General features: G+C 41.2%; 1 protein-coding gene and 1 long non-coding RNA gene across 43 annotated transcripts in view; one reads left to right on the forward strand and one right to left on the reverse strand.

Moving 5' to 3' along the window:
- MAP2 (microtubule associated protein 2) overlaps positions 1 to 20917 on the reverse strand; it is a 343536-nt gene that overhangs the window by 39328 nt on the left and 283291 nt on the right. For 16 of the 41 annotated variants that reach the window (XM_081851870.1, XM_081851868.1, XM_081851863.1 and 13 more), the window contains 5 exons: positions 17922 to 18167; positions 9426 to 13088; positions 8992 to 9198; positions 7586 to 7720; positions 2578 to 2639 (listed from right to left, as the gene is read on the reverse strand). In XM_081851870.1, the coding sequence (XP_081707996.1) occupies positions 2578 to 2639; positions 7586 to 7720; positions 8992 to 9198; positions 9426 to 13088; positions 17922 to 18167 (4313 nt within the window). Of the gene's footprint in view, positions 1 to 2577; positions 2640 to 7585; positions 7721 to 8991; positions 9199 to 9425; positions 13101 to 17921; positions 18168 to 20917 lie in introns of all 41 variants that reach the window. The other 25 variants (XM_081851849.1, XM_081851862.1, XM_081851848.1 and 22 more) reach the window with 10 other exon arrangements.
- Positions 5098 to 20457, forward strand: LOC309335554. Of its 2 annotated transcripts, none has more exons than XR_014153571.1 (3): positions 5098 to 6443; positions 17308 to 17493; positions 18174 to 20457. It is a non-coding gene; the product is annotated as an uncharacterized lncRNA (long non-coding RNA). The 2 variants fall into 2 exon arrangements; XR_014153572.1 differs by having other exon boundaries at positions 18179 to 20457.

Below are 20917 nucleotides of genomic sequence, written 5' to 3' on the forward strand. Positions count from 1 at the left end.
ATGCGTGCTGGTTTCTTAGAAAGTAGCCAAAAATGTGTAGTGTATTCCATATATCTACAGTTCCTCCTTCTCTCCTTTCACGCTGTGGCCAGAGTTTTTAAACAGTTGAGAGGTATAAGTAGAGAGAGGGGAATGAGTCTTTCTTCATTTTTCCTTCTCTCTCCTTCAAACCTGCCCCATTTCAAGCTTTGCTATCTGAAATGCCTCTTCATGGGTTGGTGGGAGAGGTGATGAGGGAGGAAATAATGAGGGTTGGCAACCAGTAGCCAAGTGGCCACTCTGCCTGTTAAGGTTGCTGCACTAAGACCTTGGATAAAGTCCACTTGGTCCCTGGCCACGCAGGCATGTGAGGATAGGTTGCTGATGCAACGCACTGTGACTAGGCAACCACACGATTCTTTCCACTGAAAACAATCACCTTGTGAAAGGGATGTGGATGCAAACTCGTTCTACTGAACTCATGAGACTTGATCCAAGGATCAAGGATGTGTGACAATAGCTCCAATTGGTGAATGGGTACCTGCATTCCCATCCATACAAACAGATGGACAGGAAAGTGTATCATGCAGGGTTGTCCATGCACTTGCCCTTGTGACTCAGGAGGTCTGCACTTGTATACAACTAGGTCAGTAGTTCTAGCATGCATGTTAGCATGGTATACTGGTTTACATGCTTGGAAGCTCGAATGCTGCCTCTGTTATTTCACCTAGGCACTGAGAATATTCTGTTCTTTAGGGGTGTAGGAACTGAGAGCACAATACGCTGCTGCCATGAAAGATACACCAGTGGAACTCCCCTGATACTGCCAAAATGGGGCAGAGCTGTGGGTGGAATATGGATGGCACACTGAAGGGAGCACATTTATGCTGTATCCTGCATTCCTTTGATACACAGCCATGCCCTAATGGTGTAAATTTACACCAGCCCTGACGTGGCAGCCCCAGACCTTGATTTTACCAGGACAAGAATAAGCTTTTAAAAAATGAGCAGCCCCTGCATAAATGGTTGTCCCCATGCCTCAGCCATGTCACCGTGATAGAGCACAGGATATTGTGTAAGTTAGCACAGGATATCCTTCATTTAAGATGACCACAATTCAGATGACAGGGTATGTGACATGGGGATACACCTCTCTGAATCTGAACCAGAGATCTCCAGTATATAAAGCATAAGCTCCTTCGACAATTGCTCTGCTCCTAGTGTCTATGACTGGGACTTGAAACTAGGGCAAATGTCATGTGCTGTTTCTGATTGCTGAAAAGAACTGCTCGGTGGTGCTTGCAGTCTTGGGGACACCCTCTCTTCTGCCACCAACATGGCATTTCCCCTACATGAATGTAAAGACTGAGTGAGGACATATCTTCCCCTTTCCTCTAGTGGGCTTCAAATACCTGTCTCTTGCTTCCAGTCTCATGCATGCCCTATGGAGCGAGCCACTGGAGGTGGTTGCTGCTTCAGTGTGCATCTTGATCTATTGCAGCGGTTCTCAACCTGTGGGTCCCCAGATGTTGTTGGACTACAACTCAAAGCATCCCTGAGCTCTGGCCTTGCTAGCTAGGGGTGATGTGAGTTCAGCAACATCTGGGGACCCACAGGCTGAGAAAGGCTGATCTGTCGGCTGCTTCTGGGTGCGACTTGCACCACTCTCCCAGGAGAGCTGTGCATGCTTTCTGAAGAACCCTTGAGCAGGAAGCTATGTGGTAGCTGCACTGTGTGCTTTCTCCTTTCCTCCCCTTTCCATGTATTGAGCCCATGAGAAGTTTGAACCCGTCTGTAGGGATACCCGGGGACACACAGTGATGACTCTGCTGCTGGGGCTGAAGGAAATGGAGTGCTGTGACACTGATCTGTGGGATGTGTGTATGATGATGCAGGGAATGTCCCCCATCTTAGTGAATTAAAGGATCCCTCTGTGTTTGAGTGGGACATGGGATCTTGTCCTTCATCAGTGTTTCCTGCTGCTTCTGAATTTTCTACTTATGTGTTTTCCCACTTTCCTTCCAGGTTGAGCAGTGAACGTGGTGGTGTATCTTCAGCTCAGTGTAAAGCTGGTATGGGATTGCTCTCATATAATGACCCTGGCAAACTGATTTCTGGGTCAAAGTAACTGAAACTGGGAATGCAGTGCTAGCCCACTTACCTGGGAGTAAGTCCAATTGAATTCAATGTGGCTTACTTTTGAGCAGACATACCGTAGTTCAGGTTGCCCTTTAAATCAGATTTAAATGCAAGTACTTCCATTTAGGGGGAAAGTAAATTGGTCTCCTCCACACTGGTAGATGGAAGTCAATTGGTAAAGAATAGTGCAATTGAGGTTATTGTGGTTGTACCATATTAAGTGAATCGAAAATTAAATACATAGTTTAGTAGCTTAATATGTTGCCAATCTCCATTCTACAGTGTGTACCAATTAGGAAGTTTTAATAATATATGAGTAATTCTGAAAATCAATTGTCTTAAAACTGGCAAATGGTTCCTAAAAGATTTTCACCTGTCTTTCAGATATGACCATAAAACCATCTGGAATACAAAAATGAATGTGAAAACATGAATAAAAAAGAAAACAAGTCTACTCACTGAAAGTTTTTCCTTTGCTTGCTTAAACACCCCAGGACCTTGGTTTGTTTCACCACCAGCAGCTATTAGGTACACAGAAAGAAAAAGACCCTTAATGGTAATTTCAAACTCACCCTTAACATATTCAGTTTGAATTGCCATGCAATATTAAGACACAAATGAATTCATTATTAGCAATAGCTAATGCTAATTAAAAAAAACAAATTCAAACTAGCAAATTAAAAACGGTTATCTGGTTTTCTCTGTCTTGGGCAAGGATGTAGAAAGCTTTCCAAGGTAACGTGAGTTCTGGATAATTTTGGAATCTTTTTCAGGCAATCAACAACCATAATATCATAGTATCTTTCTCTGACCTTTTGTGAACATGGGATGAGCAGGGAAACCCCTCTACTCAGATTTTAAAATAGACTCACATTATTTGATCATGATGAATCATAACCCTGGACCGGACCAAGGGCCCAGTTCAGAATCCACAGTTGGTACTTTGAAATCCAGTGTGTGCAATATATGCTTGTATAATGAAAAATAATTCCACAAGGTCACTAAAATGATGATGAAGAGGGAGGAGCGAGCAAGATCATCTGCACTCCCCCCTCCCCATCCCCAAGTTTACCTCCTGGTATTTATAAAACATGCATAGAGCTTGAATGTGCTCTGCTATTTTGATCATCCGCTGATAACTGAACTGTACACACATTGTTAATAACAGTAGCAGGTAGTGTAGTTTATGAAATGCTTGCTAAGGCAGCTGTTGGGCAAAAGGCATCTTTGAGTCTTCCATTTGTTAAACTATTTCAAATTTTAGTTGAGGTTGATTCTCATTGGCCTAGGCAAATGTGGCAAGACTTGTTTGCCTACAGTTCCAATGGTTTGAACTCAAGTTTATTGCCAACACGACTGCACTTTTCCTTTGATATGTGACCCTCACTTAAATAACATCCTACCTAAAGACAGATGATAATTTGTAGCGGAGAGTATCAAAGCAGAAGACAAAGGAAAGAGTTTCAGTCAAACAATATCTGGCAGAGAATGTTCAGTACAAAATGCCTGTATAATTTCCCCCCCCCCCATAAATTCTGCTGCTGTTCACCTATCCCCATAACAGATACCTCTCATTTTATTAGACTCCAATCATCCACTGCCACTCCAATAATCCAATGCTCTGAAATGAGGGCAAAACACCTTTTTTGCTGACTTACCTGAAAGCATAACAACTCCTCCATCTGAACAATGAACCTGGATCATGACTTCACCCTGTCCTTTGGAGTTTGGCTAACAGTTTAATCATGCAAGAAACATATTTACTCCTGGGGCATACACCATGAAATTTAAGGTGATTAAGACAAACCTAATACATGTTTGACCCAGTTCACATAGCCTGAGCTGATGCCCGTTTGCCCTATGATATCAATGTTGTGATGTCACAAAGGAAGAACAGTCTTACATTTTCAACCAATCAAAATGTGAAGTACAAATTACGACAATGTTTGGATGGTAGTGGTGACTTAAAATGCTTTCTAAAAGAATTCCTTTCTTTTCTTTTCCATTCTGTGTATTGAGAAAGAAGGAAAACCACTCTGATCAAAATCTGGAACAACTGCAGGTATACTTGATTTTATGAATTAGTTTCTTTTTCTAGAACCTAAGCTCTATTACCATTCTTAACGCCAATCCTTTGCATGTTTACACAGCACAAAGTCCCACTGACAAATTTAATGGGACTTACATTCCATGTAAATATGTTCAAAATTACTACTATAAAAATATACCTGCTAGTGACCTTTGAATTTGCTTACCCATACAAGAAAAAGAGAATATGAGAAATGTTTGATAAAAAACTAAGAGCATTCTGAAGAACCCATGATTTGCAATTACCACTTCTTTCATCAAAATTCACAATTTTAAAACAAGGACATTAACAACATCAGCTCACAATCCTAGCATTTGAGAGACTTATCTTTTCCTGCTTAGAAATTAGCAACTGGAAAACTGGGTAAAATCCATCAGAAACAAATACAAGGCTGGCCTAATACAGTCAAATAATCTGCACTCTTTTCATGACTAAGAGAAGAGCACTGGCTACCAGCTTCCCAAGATCTCTAAGGCTATCATTACAGGGGGAAGCCTTCCCTGCATTTTCAGCTTTTTCTTTTAAAAAGCCTCTAAACCTTTTACTTATAGACCAAGTTCATAAAGATGCACAAGCCACAGTTGGCCTTGAGACTGTCTGCTCCCTGTTCCCTTCCTCTTTTCCACTTCAGAAGAGATAGAATGTTTTTGCACCCAATTTTTAAACTAAGCTAATTACAGTTCCCTGTGACAACTGAACTTGGGGAACTATGGTTTGTTTAAACTCTAGTTAGAGAAAATAGGCCAGGATGTGAAAATCACTTTTAGATCCTGGTTTGCTGTCACAAACCATGCAGAAGGCACATTTCTTCAAGCTCAGCCATTATGGTGGTAGGGAACTGTGGATCGCAGCCCCAATACCTACTTCTCTTTGCATTGATGATGGATTTCCACATGCGAGGACTAGATCATCTCTTAGGCCTCTCATGTATTCTTTATATTGACAGCTGATCATTGCTCATGTGGAACAGAAAACTGAGGAGAGGCTTTCATATGACAAGTGAGCATTGTTGCCAACACACATGTGTGTGCATGCCAGCCATTGTTTGCTCAAAACTGCTCAACCAGTTGTTTTTCTCCTTGGGGACAGGGAGGGAAATTTTGAATTGACAGATAGCAGGTAAAAAATTCTCTCCCTCTCTTCCTGCACCTCTACTTAGCCTGAAGCCACCAACAGCTGTTTTTACCGAAGGAAAAAGTCATGGAAATTAATCATAGAAATGTATACACTGGCTATATGTAGGGTCTCTACTAACATGGAGATTCCTGTAATTCCCACCTCTGGGTTTCTGAGGGTCTGCTGGAGTCGAGAAAACGCAGCTCACTTGGCAAAAGGCTGAATGTAGTTAAAGGCTACAGCCAGCCATCTAGTTGCATTGTTAACATCACCATGTGGTGATCTTTTCAAGCAGAACCCAGTAGTTATAGTAATTGCACATTTTTCTTTCTCAGAACCCTAATCCAGATAGTGGTTACTATATATTGCAGGGATTGGCTGGAAGTGGGGGGGGGGGGGTCTTGAATCTGCTGAACTTGGATTCCAAAAAAGACTCACCTGATTTGAACAGTAGCTAACAGCCAGTATTGGATCATGGGCCCACTTCAGAACCTGCAGCCCTGTGAATTCCTTTATGATGGTCCAATGGATGGGCATTACTTTCATTCCTCTAATTTTTTATTTTTACTTTTAAACTGAGATGATTTGATAATGTTCTTTCACCCTCAGGGGGAATAGTACAGAAAAACATAGTCTCCTCCATGTAAACATAGAGGTTTAAGAGGATCCCCCCCCCCAAAAAAAATGTGTGTTACCATGCTGATTTTAAAAGTGTTCCCATTAAAGATCCCCCCAGAAACAGGACGGGATGCACTTAGTTCCACCCGCATGCCCTACTGGCATGAACCTTACTTTAGTGGGTCCAAGTGTGCCTAATGACTCATTTTGTGAATCAACATGCATAGACCACAAAATATTATGTAATACACTATGTGGATATATTTGCTGAGTTACAGTTTTATTTGTGTAGTGGATGAGGAATAATCTGTACAGCTATTTTGAAAATGAAATATAGCCTCCTTTTGTAAAAAACAAAACAAAAACATAACTGAAAGGCCAACTTTCTCTCAATATAATTTGGGTTAATCTTTTTAAAAAGCTTTGCAGGTTTTGGTTACTACACGGCATTAAACTGAAGATACAGAGATGAAGTCTATTAACAAGAAGCGTTCTTATATTTGTAAGTTATTAAATGACACACCTATTTACAATTTTATATTCTAAGAAAATACTAAGTGGGAATATTTTTCCAGTGCTTGGGTGAGGGAAACATTTTTTCCTGGAGTTAGTAGAATCATCTGATGAATTCTTTACATAAAAGTATTGAAAGAGAATGAGGATGCTTTTTATTCTTCTTCCCTTTGAAGGATAGGGATCAAATAATGTTAGTGTGTGAATGTGTGAAGAGGCAGAGCATGTGCATGATCCACTTAAGTTTCCGCACACAGATCCAACTAAAATGGTGGGGTTGTGCAAATCCAATCTTTTTCATTTCAGTGCAAATCACACAGCGTCATTCCTTGTAGGTTTGCATCCATTTATGCTTCCACTCGCTGCCTGGAAAGCCCTGGAAAGCCCAAGTTTCTGTTCCTCTGAATGACAACAGAGAGATGCATAAACTGAAAGAATCCCCTATTTTCCCCTCCTGTATTGTCCAAGGTCCTCATTGCAGAAAAAGATGGAAAGTTATAGATTCATAGTCCTAGTGACTACAGATTTCTTCACTTTCCACTTCCTGGCAGAGCTCAATTTACCCTGAAGGTTTTGTGTTTCAATACATCAAACTTTCAATATACAAAATACGTTAATAGATTTGAAACAGCTAATGCATACAATATAAATACAAGCCGAGCAATGCTGAAATGCTTCTTCTTATTATGCATGAGGAAAAAAAGGGATATAGATGAAAAAATGTAAACCATGGTTTAAAGCCATTAGCACTTCCCACCAGAACAGAGCAAAATGGAGAGAGAGAAAATAAAACAGAACAAGGCAAAACAGAGAAATTTCTACAACACCACTGTCAAACCACAATGCCAAGAAACAACTACAGAACTTGGGAAATCCAAGCATGACAAGCATACATGATCATGGTCTCTGTTCAAACAAACAAACAAACAAACAAACAAACAAACAAACAAATGCATAATACAAAAAAGCAGTATCATTCATGACAGCAGAAAAAGGTCTCAGAAGGGGGACTAAGAAAACTAAAATCAAAACCAGAGCAGCCAGTAGAGCAATGAGATTACAAATAATAATAACAATAGTAATGTCTATGTTTGCCAGCCACGTTGCATAAATTCAAGACAGCACAATCACCTGTCTGCTTCCGCTTAACACAGGAGAGATGAGTTGGTCTAGTATGTTTGATAGCAGGTTTTAAAATGATTTTCCTGGAGGGAGAGTGAGCCTGAACTTCAGCTTTTTTAGAAAGTTCAGCTTTCTTATATACAGCTATAGACAAGAAAACAAGAGCATACAATCAGAAATAAAAAAAACCAAGAAACCGAAATATATTTCAACATGACATTTTGGCTGTTGGTACCATGTTTTAGACCTTCAGTTAGAATGTGAGCCTACCAAGGCCCAGAGACGACTCGTAGTTGTTGCAGGCAACAACTGACCCTTCATTGGGTAGCAAGTGTCACTTTACCTGTCACCACACTCTGACCGTGCAAGCCAGGCACCTTCTGTACAAACTGCATAGAATGAGGGCATATTCCCACTCCAGCCTGCACACTCCTGCCATCTAGCAGTGCAATTGTACTGGGCAGCTTCCAAGGCTATGTCTGGAAGGGTATGTGCTATGTTCCACTGGTGCAAACAATGGAGGTTTTTTTTGTTGTTGTTGTTAAGTGACAGATCTGCAGGATCTAGGCCTCACTTTGGCTTGGACAAAATGCTGGACATTAACCAGGGCTCAAAACCCAGTGGAGCCACAGATCTGACTGGTAAAAGGTAAAGGGACCCCTGACCACTAGGTCCAGTCATGGACGACTCTGGGGTTGCTGCACTCATCTCGCTTTACTGGCCGAGGGAGCCGACATTTGTCCGCAGTTTTTCCGGGTCATGTGGCCAGCATGACTAAGCCGCTTCTGGCGAACTAGAGCAGCGCACGGAAACGCCGTTTAGCTTCCCGCCGGAGCGGTACCTATTTATCTACTTTCACTTTGACATGCTTTCGAACTGCTATGTGGGCAGGAGCTGAGAACGAGCAACGGAAGCTCACCCCGTCGCGGGATTCGAACCGCCAACCTTCTGATCGGCAAGCCCAAGAGGTTCAATGGTTTAGACCACAGCGCCACCCATGCCCCTGACTGGTGCCCACTGACAATTCTCTGCCTCTTGCACATGGGGAATAATAGTGGGATATTTTACATACTAGATTCAGCAACTAAGCAGATGGAAAGATTGCCACATGGCTACCCAGAGCACTAGCAAAGTCATGGTACATACGTGACTTTATGCTAGTGTTATTTATTTGGTATTAATGAATCCAAGTAAGCAGAGCTGAATTCTCATACCGGATGTTTTCCTACTCCATAAAAGAAAGAAATCATCAGCCTAAACTGGAGTGGCTGGAAGCAATGTAGACTGAATGCCTTGCTGTTAACACAAATGAATATTCTTGATTAAATGTGTAACAGTACTGCTAAAATACTCCTATAAAACAGGTGAACAACTCACAGTATGGCATTATAGGAAAAAGATAGTATTACATGAACCTTTTTTCCTTCTCACTTCATCTCTGGAGACAGTGCTAGGTTCCTTTTTAGCTATTTTTCTTTCAGGAGTAGAAATCCTGCCTCTCCCAGTTTTTAAAGGTTTCTCTTTTTTATGTTTATCAAGAGACGGTCTCCGCAATTCTCTCTCTGCCTTCTCCTCTTTAGGAACAGTCTCTAACTGTTCCGTCATGATGCTCCTATCATCATCTGCAGGATCAGAGTAAATTATAACAACAACAACAACAACAACAACAAAACAGAATTAGTAAAATGTTAATAGTGCTTCAGTGGGATTTCATTTTTAAAAATCAGATTATTTCCTATTGTCATTATTTTAACAATATTCCTGAATGTGGTAATATTAATTATTATTAATTATTAATTATTAATGAATAATTTCAGAAACAAAAAAATGAAAAAAGGATAAGGCACACCTTGAGTATCCACCCATATGCTGTCTGTGTCCAGGATGGAGTCATCGATGGTTGTTTCATCTTTATAGTCATCATACGTCTCTGTCTTGTAATCAGTCAAAGGGATTTCTTCTTGTTCAGGGGAGCCAGGAGCTTCCAGAGAGCTTTCTTTTGTCTCTGCTTCGACATCAGTCACCACCTCCACCTCCACTTCAGGATGGACGCTTTCTTCTTCTGTATCCGCCGGTGGTGCTTCTGCAAAGCGCACACTGTGGGAGCTGGTTTCTCCCTCATCGACTGTGGTCTGCACTATTGTGATGAAGTCATCCTCAATTGTAACCACAGACTCTATTACTCCTTTGAGTTCAGGCATTTGCCCAGGGCCAGCTTCACACACCTTAAGCTCTTCACCAGGTATCTCAAAGTCCCTTTCTTTGCTTCTTTGCCTCATCTCTCCTTCTTCCTGCTCAATCTCTTCTTTCTTAATGTCTTCCTCTTGCTTCCTCTTTTCTTCTTCTTGTCTACTCTCTTTCTCACCTTCCTGCATGATCTTTTCCTTCTGCTGTTCTTGCTTAATTTCTTCTGCTTGCTCTAGTTTACTGTCTTCCTCATTATCTTCTTTTTGCTTACTCTCTTCCTCTTGTTCTTCTGCTTGCTTACTTTCCTTCTCTTGTTCTTCTTCCTGCAATGCCTCAGTTTTTACAGAGCCTTCCAATCCTAGAGATTCCACATTATCTTCCTTAGGCTGTGATATGTTCTCCATTTGAATTTCAGTTGTTTCGTCTTTGGTAGCTTTACATTCACCTCTTTCTGTAACTGGTTGTTCCACTGTCAATTGTGATGCCATCTCCTCTTCCAACAAAGAAGGGCTTTCTAGTTCTAATTTGTCATCATATGGTTTTAAAGTTTCTACAGGCAAGCCCTCTTGTGCTTGGTCATTATCACCACTTGACTCATATGATTCTTCTTTATCTACTGCTTCTTGGTGAACCAGGTCAGGCTTCGCTCCTTTCTCCTTAACTTCAGTTTCAGACAGTTTATTGGCATCTTTCATTTGAGCAGGTTCTGCTTTTGCAGAATCTTGGGGCAATGTTGAGAGGGTCTTTTCTTGACCCTCATCTGTGCCTTGCTCTGTAACAGGCTCAGTGACATGAACGCCTAACTTAGTCTGGTTTTCTTGCTCAACTTGCAGAGCAGCAGAATCCATCTCATGCTTTATAGCATCATAGTCTGGTTTATAGGAAATTTCTGCCTTGCCTGTCTCTTCAGCAATGTGAACAGCTTTTTTTTCTTTCTCAGATAATGAAGAACCTTTCTCTTCCAGTCCAACTATATGTTTATCACCTGCATTTTCTAAAGTTGGAGCAGGCTTTGCTTTTTCATGTTCAGTGTCCTCATGAGAACAAACGTCTTTAGAGTCACCTTGTTCCTCGCTTTTTTCTAGCACAGTATCTAGTTTATCAATAGCTTTTCTCTCCTGCTCAAATTCTTTGCCTAAAACTGCTGATTCCCCAGAGGCCTCTCTTTCTTCTTTGGCTCTCTCAGCTGCTGCCAACTTCACTTCTATCAAAGAAAGGTCTGCAACGACACCTCTTCTAATTTTTTCATCAAAGGGACAGCTTTCCCCTGTCAAATTCTCACTGTCCTGTACTGGAGATGGCATTGGCACCGTGTACTTATTGAAAACACAGTAACCTAAATCTTCTAGTTGACTGTCTGCTTTTAGAGTCATATGGTTCTCGTCGGCCATGAGGAGCTGGGCCACTCCACTGTCCTCTACAACTGCTTCTGAAGGAACAGACTTCCTGTGGACTACCTCAGCATCTGCACTCACAGATGCTTCTCTTGACCTTGTGCCTGCTAAGTCCAACATTTCAGGTAAATCAGGCGCCATTACAGTCCCGTTTTTGTAATAATCTTTAGCCAGGAAGGGTGACTCACACAAAGGCTCCACTTGGATCTCTCCTCCTTGTTTTACTTTGGACTCTTCAGTTTTCTCATCTTCTTCCCTGCTCACTGATGGGAAAGAGGGAGACTTTTCTACTGCTGGAGTAGTGGCTGGCAAATAATCATCACCTTCATCGCCACTAGCATTATCCATAATATCTGAACCTAGTGGTGAAAGGTCATGTGTCCGCCCAAAGTTAAACCCCAGTGCTATAGAGTCCAAGCAGGACATGGGCAGATTAATTGACATACTCCTCTGCTCTATGGCAGATCTCCCACCAAGCCCCAAGCTCCTGCTTAGAGTTAAGTCATCTTTATTTTTACTGTGGAGTTCTCTCTTATCCCCATATACGTTTGGGTCAATGGTGTACATTCTTTCTGTAGGGGAACTAGGTTCCTCAGAATCATCTGGGAAGCTCTGGGCAAGGGTGCTGTATCCCATTTCATGAGCAGGTACGCTGGTGTGTTGATATGTCTCTGGCTGAAATTGCTCAGTGTCTTTCTTAGATATGATGAAATCTTTATGGTAAGGGTCGTAGGTCTCCTCTTTAGTAACACTCAGTTCATAGTAATCATTGCCTTGCTGTAGGATGTCACTCTTGAAAGCTTCATCTTTAAGGGTGGAAGTCTCAAAATATGTAGACATTCCTGATTTATCCTCCTCTATCTGCATTTTGTGAGCTTCTGAATCTGCAGCTGAGAACACTTCCCCTTTCCCATCCTTTCCTTGCAGAGATTCTTTGCTGGGTTCAGCAGTGGGTTTCTCTATTGCTGCAGACAATACAGCTTTATCTAAAGGCTCATTTACTTTTTTAGGAAGTAATTCTTGGCTGAGTCTTTCTGTAGAACTCTCTGTGCCATGCTTTTCCTCTTTTTTAATATCCCATGTTGATGAAACCTCAGTTTTCTCCAACTCTGCTTCTGCTTTGAGAGTACCAGATGACTTGAGCTTTTGTCCACTGGAAATGGAGTACCCCTCCTCGTCGCTTTCATCCTCTGTCATATCTTTCTCTTCCTCCCAAAGAGGAACATTCTGGGTGGGCGTCTGCACTGTAATTTGTTTTGAGGCATGAGAAGTCAATACTTCAAATTCTTCTTCATGTTTTTTTGCTTGCTCTTTGTCAATTTTTCTATCTTTGACAATCTCTGAAGCAGTAGATATTTGCATCATGTTTCTACTACCATGTGGCTCAGATTTATGTAGAGTAACTGGCAAAGTTTCAGAAGAAAACACAGTTTTAACTGTGCTTTTTTGGCCCACTGTAAATTCTGAAGATGAGAAACAACCTATGCTTTCATGAGAGGTAAAGTCACTTTTTATAGTATCAAACTGGCCATCTCTAGACCTGAAGGGTTGTGCTTCAGCGGCAGGTTTCTGGGCCTCTGGAGCCTTTTCATCTGTTTTACTTTCTTTGTGCAGCTCTGTTGACAAATCTTTCGGTTCTTTATGTAGATGTGGCTCTCCAGTGAAATCAAAATCTGCTTTTATAGAATTCCTGTCTTCTTTCTTCTGTGGACTGGCATCTAAGGTCTGTCCTGACAGGGTTGGGAGTATTTTTTCTTCTCCTTTGCCTTGTGATTCTGTTGTTTCTAAAGTCTCGGTTTTTGCTGGCTGTTGAACTAAGGCATCGTGTATAGGTTGCTCACTAGTCTTACTTCCTTTCTCTGGTTCCTTTGGGCCTAATGGCTCAGCTGCAAAAAGGCCTGCATGCTCCTCATGGATTTCCATCTTCGAAGCTGCAAGTAAATCTGTAGTTGTTTGATTGGATTTTACAACAGATTACTTAAAGCATTCACAGGCAGCAGCAGACTAGTTTACAGCATTATTTGGCATGGCAGAGTGGTTAAAAAAGGGGGGGTCACATGCAATGGTACCTTTTTAGAGGTCTTTTTTAAACAGATGGTTTTTCTCTCTTTTAGAGGGACAAATCTTTATTTAAAGTATTAATAATAACTCCTGTGATACACGCAAACCTACCTATAGTTTAATGACAAATTATTATGCTTTTAAAATCATAGGCCAGTTTCCTCACAAGCATTACACTACAGATAAACCCAACTTAATCTTATTACGCTTTATGGTACAATGGGTGATATCCAACGCCAGTCATCCTCAGAAGAGACCCACTGAAATCAGTTAAAAAACTTAAATCTATTGATTTCAACAGTCCTTCTCTGCCTGACAATGGATATCACTCAATGATATAAATTCTGAATTACAGTCATACATAGGCATAATATTTGTGATAGGCTGCACATTATATTTAACATTCAAACTTCTAAATCCATTTAATGATATGATTCCTTTTATTTGAGCTCAATCAAATAATAGTTACAAAGCAATTTATTCACCAATTTTCAGTTATTACAGGAGGAACATTCCCCCCCCCCCTTCATATATTTTTAAAAATCAGATTACTGTCATTAAAGACATTAAATACTGTTTTCAAAATCCAGATGTTAATATAAAATGTGAAGATCTACCACTGATTCAAAACAAAATCAGTGCCACTGCAGCTTCCAGCACATTGCTGAAAAGCTCAAGCCTTAGATTTTCTTATTTAAAACTCATGGAAATTGTAATTCTTCATTTGCCTATATCCTTTGGTAACATTTTATATAGTGATGCCTTTCCTAAACATTATATGCCATGCTCAATAAGACTTTGTTTCCTCAGACAATTACAGGGCCTGCATAATGCAATCTACAACATCATATTACAATCATGGTTACACATGTCTTTAAAAATGTCCTGAAAAAGCTTGGCAAAATTCTGTATTCTCAACATATATAATTATTTCAGTGGGAACCATTTCAGCTCAGCATACAGCACAATTTTTATCCCACTTGTTTCAAAAGAAATCAGTTTCAAAAGGAATAAACATTAACACTGCAATCCTGTGCACACTTGCTTGTGAGTAAACCCCACTGAATTCAGCAAGCTTACTTCTGAGTAAGCATGTCTAGGATTCAGCTGCAAAGTATATATTGTTCTTGGTATCCTTCTAAACCCAGGAACAGGAAATTGAAAAACAATTCATCCCGATCAACAGTCCCATAAAAGGTAAAGGGACCCCTGACCATTAAGTCCTGTCGTGACCGACTCTGGGGTTGCGCGCTCATCTAGCTCTATAGGCCGAGGGAGGCGGCGTTTCTCCGCAGACAGCTTCCGCGTCATGTGGCCAGCATGTCTAAGCCACTTCTGGCGAACCAGAGCAGCACACGGAAAGGCCGTTTACCTTCCCACCGGAACGGTAGCTATTTATCTACTTGCACTTTGACGTGCTTTCGAACTGCTAGGTTAGCAGGAGCAGGGACCAAACAACGGGAGCTCACCCCGTCGCGGGCATTCGAACTGCCGACCTTCTGATCGGCAAGTCCTAGGCTCTGTGGTTTAACCCACAGCGCCACCCACGTCCCTCAACAGTCACATATTTCTATGGAAATATTTGGTATTGCTTCATTTCCCACAAATGATCATTTTGCAACACTGCCACTATTTTTAATGATCACATTCTTACATCAGATTAGGCACTGTGAGAGACTGAGATAAACTTGTTAAGAACTGTGATCCACACTACGGCTGTGATCCAGAGAAACTGTTCCAAACTGGGAAACAGCTGTCCTTTAGCAGAGCAGTTGTTTCATTTGAACAAGCTTGGAAGCCCCTAATCCCCCTAGCTAAGTGCACTATATGCTTCACAGTTCATATAAATCCCCTTGCTTGGAAACACCTTCATCCCAAATTCTGGCTCTAAAAGCGGCCAGCCTGGTGCCTCTGGAAGCTCACAAGCCAGGCATCATGGTGACAGTGCTCAGCACCTGGTGAACAAAGGTATGCTGTCTTTGGAGGGCTAACTTTTAGCTAACGCAACTAGTTGCCACTGAGCAACCTGCTCTCTCTGAACAGGTTTATATGTGGGGAGGAAGCCATCCAAGACAATGGTCCTCATCATATTTTGTGTTAGTTAATTCTGTAAATTATGATTCCGGCACAGGACTACAGTTGTGTAATTTGACCTTAAACTGCTGCTCATTTAACGTCTCTGGTCGATTTTAATGTGAAAGAGAGGATCGTTTCTCTCTACTCAAGTTCTCTAAGTTTGTGTTTAATGCTGTATACATCTATCAAGTCTAGCCTCCATCTCTTAAGTATTTGCTAAATAGATAGAGAGATAGCACAGGTAAGAGCTCATCTTACATGAGGGTTACATTTCTGGCTATTTCACATATAAGCAAAATTGCACAAAGCCAGAATGACCCCACGCCACAAATGGCCCCATGTGAGCATCCCTACTTAGAATCATAGAATCATAGAATCATAGAGTTGGAAGAGACCACAAGGGCCATCGAGTCCAACCCCCTGCCAAGCAGGAAACACCATCAGAGCACTCCTGACATATGGTTGTCAAGCCTCTGCTTAAAGACCTCCAAAGAAGGAGACTCCACCACACTCCTTGGCAGCAAATTCCACTGTCGAACAGCTCTTACTGTCAGGAAGTTCTTCCTAATGTTTAGGTGGAATCTTCTTTCTTGTAGTTTGGAACCATTGCTCCGTGTCCGCTTCTCTGGAGCAGCAGAAAACAACCTTTTTCCCTCCTCTATGTGACATCCTTTTATATATTTGAACATGGCTATCATATCACCCCTTAACCTCCTCTTCTCCAGGCTAAACATGCCCAGCTCCCTTAGCCGTTCTTCATAAGGCATCGTTTCCAGGCCTTTGACCATTTTGGTTGCCCTCCTCTGGACACTTGTTTGAAGCCATTGTTGAGTGGGCCTTACACTATGCCCCCTCCCCATGAAAGATGAGATTTTAAGCTCCCCGCCTTGTTTTCTGGGTTCTGGGAAAGCCCTGCAAGTCTCCTACAGGATCTTGTGGGAGCTTTCTCATAAACTTTCTGAGCCCAGCAAGCAAGGCAGGTGGGTTAAAAAGCTCTTTCCATGGTGGGAAAACAAGGAGAGGTTGTTTTGTCTAGCAATAGACATTATTGTACTGATGGAACAGTACTAATAATATGACATTGAATTCCTTCCTATGTGCCCTGACTTAAGGATTTTTACAGGTGAAACTATACTCATTCCTAAGGCAGAACATTGGACCAGGGCGGATTACACACTATTTATTTACTTCATCGTAAAAGTTGTCATTTTATTCCTGCCCTCTGGGAACTCTTTTTCAACCAGTTACTGGTCAATTAGATAATTCATTTTTTTAGTCTATGACTTAAGTTTTAATGGGAGTTATTTATGAGAGATTTTGACAGAAATAATGTTATATGTACTGTGTATCAGATCACCCATAAAAAGGATCTTCTGTGATTTTTTTAAAAAGTGTGAATAGCAGCTGTTGAGAGGATCTTCGAGTTGAGACTCCTGACTCCAATAGGTGCTATCTGACCTGCAGGGAAATAGCTTGGAAAGGGGTGGGGTTTAATAGGAATTATATCAGAGTGAAGTTCCACTGCTGCAATCCCAATCCAATCCTTCCCCACAGCTCCCATTGCTATTAACACTTCTATATCTAGTCTAGATTGGTACTACAGAACGTATGCTGACATCCTCGTCTAAAAGGTCATATAAGCTAAGCTGATTTTTCTTCAGCAACTTTTATTCTTAGTGTTCAATCATTTCACTCTTAATCAAACTTTCCACAAATATTCCATTAAAAGTTAGGCTGAATTCTGGTCCGATTATTTGTGGAAGTGCTTGAGAATATGAGTACACTCTGGATCACAGCCTAATCTGGTTAACAGGGTTAACAGATTTCATTAGGAGGTCAAACTCTGAACTTGTATTTAGTTTTTCCTCAAGTAAAAGAGCTTCATTATGATTTGTTTGACTTAGCAACACAGGATTTCACCCTCAATGTCTAATCTTGCTCTTCATTCTGGTTTCCAAAATATCACGGGAATCCATGCAAATTTTCTCCCCGCACTGGGTTTTCAATTTTCAGCATCAACTTGTAAGAAAGGTAACAAAGATGAAAACAAAAAATTCTGGCAATGGCTAAGGAGGGTCAAGGTGGACTGCAATGAATGGCAAAGATATGACATAAAAAGCAGCAGCCTTGGAGAAATTGAGCCAGAATGTACTGAAGCACAAGCAAAAATACACTGCACACTGCAAACAAAAGACATCGGTACAATTTAAGCCTCTTTATGTCATAGTCAAGGTTAATCAGCGGGTTTCTTGAAATGAAAAGCAGATGAACCTCTGCATCAAAAACAAAAAGTAAAAAATATATACACAGATCAGCAATGTGACTGGCAAACACATCTGTGATGAAGAGGGAGGGAAGGTTTTGTGATATATCAGCTTGGCTGCATAGCATACTGTGTCATGGTTAGGGGGGAAAGTCAGGAATCAGCTGCAGTGGTGGGAAACCATGTCATCATCACACAGCATTTGCACAGTTGGCTTGCCTGTTATGCACTCCTCAAAGCATAATAACAAGAGCATTAATCATGAGGGTATTAAATGGGGGAAAGAGTAAATGGAGCAGAGTGGAGGAAGCTTGAGAACAGCTCAAATGCAGCCAACACATGCAGGTCCCTAAGGAGGACACACCTTCCTCACCCAAGGAAGGCATTTTGGCTTTCAAGGGTTCCTCCTCAACTAGGGTGACATTTCCCCCATTACGTGCCACTTGGTCTTCAGAAATGGAGTCCTGCTGGGCCTCTTTGGAGCCCTCTGCCTGTTGCAAAGGCTCAGCAGGATCACTCATTTTCTCACATTCCTCACCAAGCGGAACAGCAGGTTTGGGTTCATCAGCCACTGGACCTTTAACTGTGTCTTCTTCTTCTTCTTCTTCTTTGACAGAACAGAAGAGGGAAAGGATGGAAAAATGAGGCGACACCAAGACACACACACAAGATGCACACATTAAACTGGTTGCCCATGTACAACATTTTCAGCTCTGCACAGAATTTATACATTTGTGTCACCTTAGCTCTTACCACATTTTTAGTACCATGAAGCAGAGTGAGCTTGCATTAAATTTTTTTTAATTGTTATGGCTGACAATGCCATTTGTAATGCTGAATGTCTTCTTTTTTGTGTTGAAAATTGGTCTGATTCAAACATCATCCGTTCTTGACTGTCAAACCATGGTTTGGTAAACAGCTTCCATGCTCCTTTCCCTCATACTTCTCCCTCCCTTCTCTAGTTAGAGTTAGCAGTGGTTCACTGTTATATCTGAACTGGAATAGTTACAATAACCGCTAACCATAATTAGCTTTAGAACCAGAGACAACTTTCTAATTCTGGTCTCAATTTCTAGTTTAGAATCTAACTATGGGTAGTGTTACCTATGGCTATGTCAGTTCAGTCTTGATGCTAACCAAGGAAGGAAAAGGAAAGGGGCGTGTGAAGCTGAAAAGAAAGAAAGAGGAGATAAGGCCAGGAGTCTGCAAACCTGCAGAGCACTCCTAATTGCCAAATGGTATGCATAGCCCATGCTTTTGGGGCAAGCCACAGTAATAAAATAAAGCTGAAAATGTTTTATTGTTCCCAAGGTGGAAACGACTGTAGGAAAGAAATTGTTATCTATGATAATGGAGATGTGTGGTGGTGATTGATGGTTTTGAAAAAGACTAATAAAATAGTCAAACAAAATACATTGCCCTTTTGATTACTGTAATATGCGTTACATTGGGCTGCATCTGAAAGCTCTACAAAATGCAACTAGTTTGTTTTAAGGCTCAATCTAAGGTTTTGGTTTTGACTTTTAAAGCTCTGTGTATCCTCTTCGGACTGGGATGCCTCAAACCACCTTCTTTAGAATGAACCGACTCGTGAACAAAGGTCATCTCCAGAGGCTCCATGTCTGCCCCCCCCCCCCCCGGTCATCTAATGGATAATGCCTATTCAGGAAAGGGCCTTCTCAATATTGGTGCCTAGAATACAACTCCTCCCAGAGGGAAACTTGCTTGGCTCCTGTGATAATGGTTGCTTTCTTGCTGCTTTGGCATTGGCTTTATTGCTTATGTTGCTATTTTATGTTTTGATAACTCCTTTTAAACTGCTGTTTAAAATCGCTTTGTGGATCCTGGTGGATGGAAAGGTGAGGTACAAATATTTTAAATTAAATAGAATAAACACATATTCGCCTGGTGCTTAAAAATACTCAAACCCATTCTGCCCTTGTGAAGTAACAATACTGTAGCATTGAATAAGCTACAACCCTAGTCATAGTGACCCAGGGGTAAGCCCCATTCAACTCAATACATGAGTAGGTATGAATAGGGCTGCTTTGTATATCATTGAAACATGCATTCTTATTTGGCACAAGAGGCAGCAATGTGAGAAGTTATGGCTCTCTCTAGAGACAGATCATTGCCACACCTTTAGGGCTCAGTTTAGAGGCTTTGCATACACTGCTGTGCACTCAACAAGCTTACCTTCAATTCAGCAATATACAGCAAAGTTATTTAAACCATAGATGTACTACAAAGGAATTCAGGAAGAATAAAAGAAGAGATTTTTCATAACCAAAGAAAAGCTAAAAAGGAAATTGATTTCGCTTGTATTAACTCATGAAGTATTTTCTGCCACCCTTTGCATAATGATAAAGGCTCTTTGCAGGATGGACACTATACTTAAGATTGAGCAGAACCACACAAGATATACAGAATTGTCCTCATTTTGCCAGTTAGAACTTCATTGGAGGCAGAGCTCCATGCTGTGAAAAAGGAACAAGGAACAAAGCAGTTCTGTCTAAGGGAAGCCCTTATAGGTGCTGATCAGCATGCTAAGACAGGTACAGAATACAATGCAAAATGACAAAAATGAAGCTTGATAGCCTGCCTTGTTAACATAAATGTGGTTTGAAGAAGCCACTGTCTGCTGCGTTCAGATGTAGTAACAAACCATGATTTGTTCCCCCAAAGCAACAGAATCTCTTCCCTTTGCACATGGAATGGGGAACATGCAAGCCATGGCTTATTCGTTGTTATGTCCAAAGTGGGTGACTATAGAGCACCACAGGTGAACTCTGGAGCCGGGTCTTGCAAAATCTATGTTGGAACATTGCTGTTGGCATCGGTATGTCTTGAGGAAATGGAGTGCACCTCCGGGGGTGTTACCAGCACCAAAATGACCTCCCTGGGGTCCCTGGACAGGCCCCAGGCTGTCCAGATAACAAGACACTGAGATCAGCCTCACTGATGTGGTCCAAAGGAAAGCAGAGCAATATGTTTGGCACCAGCTTGGCTGCAGGGGTTCCTGGAAGGAGGCATACAAGGTACCATCCAACCATCTTAGGGACTCTACTCCAGATTTGTGTAAGATTTACTCCTTAGCCTTTCACTATTAATTTAAATGGAATCTCTCTCTGACTTTTCTTTTAAATTTCAGAAAGTCAAAAGTAATTATACTTGTCAAAGTCTCCTTGATTTTGTCTATTTCTTTAAATGCTGTTATTTCTTCAAATAATGTTTGAATATGTAATACAAGTCTTTTTAGCTAGACAAAATTATATTAACCCACTCCACTAAAGCAAAATCCATAGATCACCCCAGAAATAAATTCAGAAATGTCCCAAAATTTGTCCTGGTCAGTTTCAC

Source organism: Podarcis erhardii (assembly GCF_964252035.2).
Source record: "Podarcis erhardii genome assembly, chromosome: 1".
NCBI lineage: Eukaryota > Metazoa > Chordata > Lepidosauria > Squamata > Lacertidae > Podarcis > Podarcis erhardii.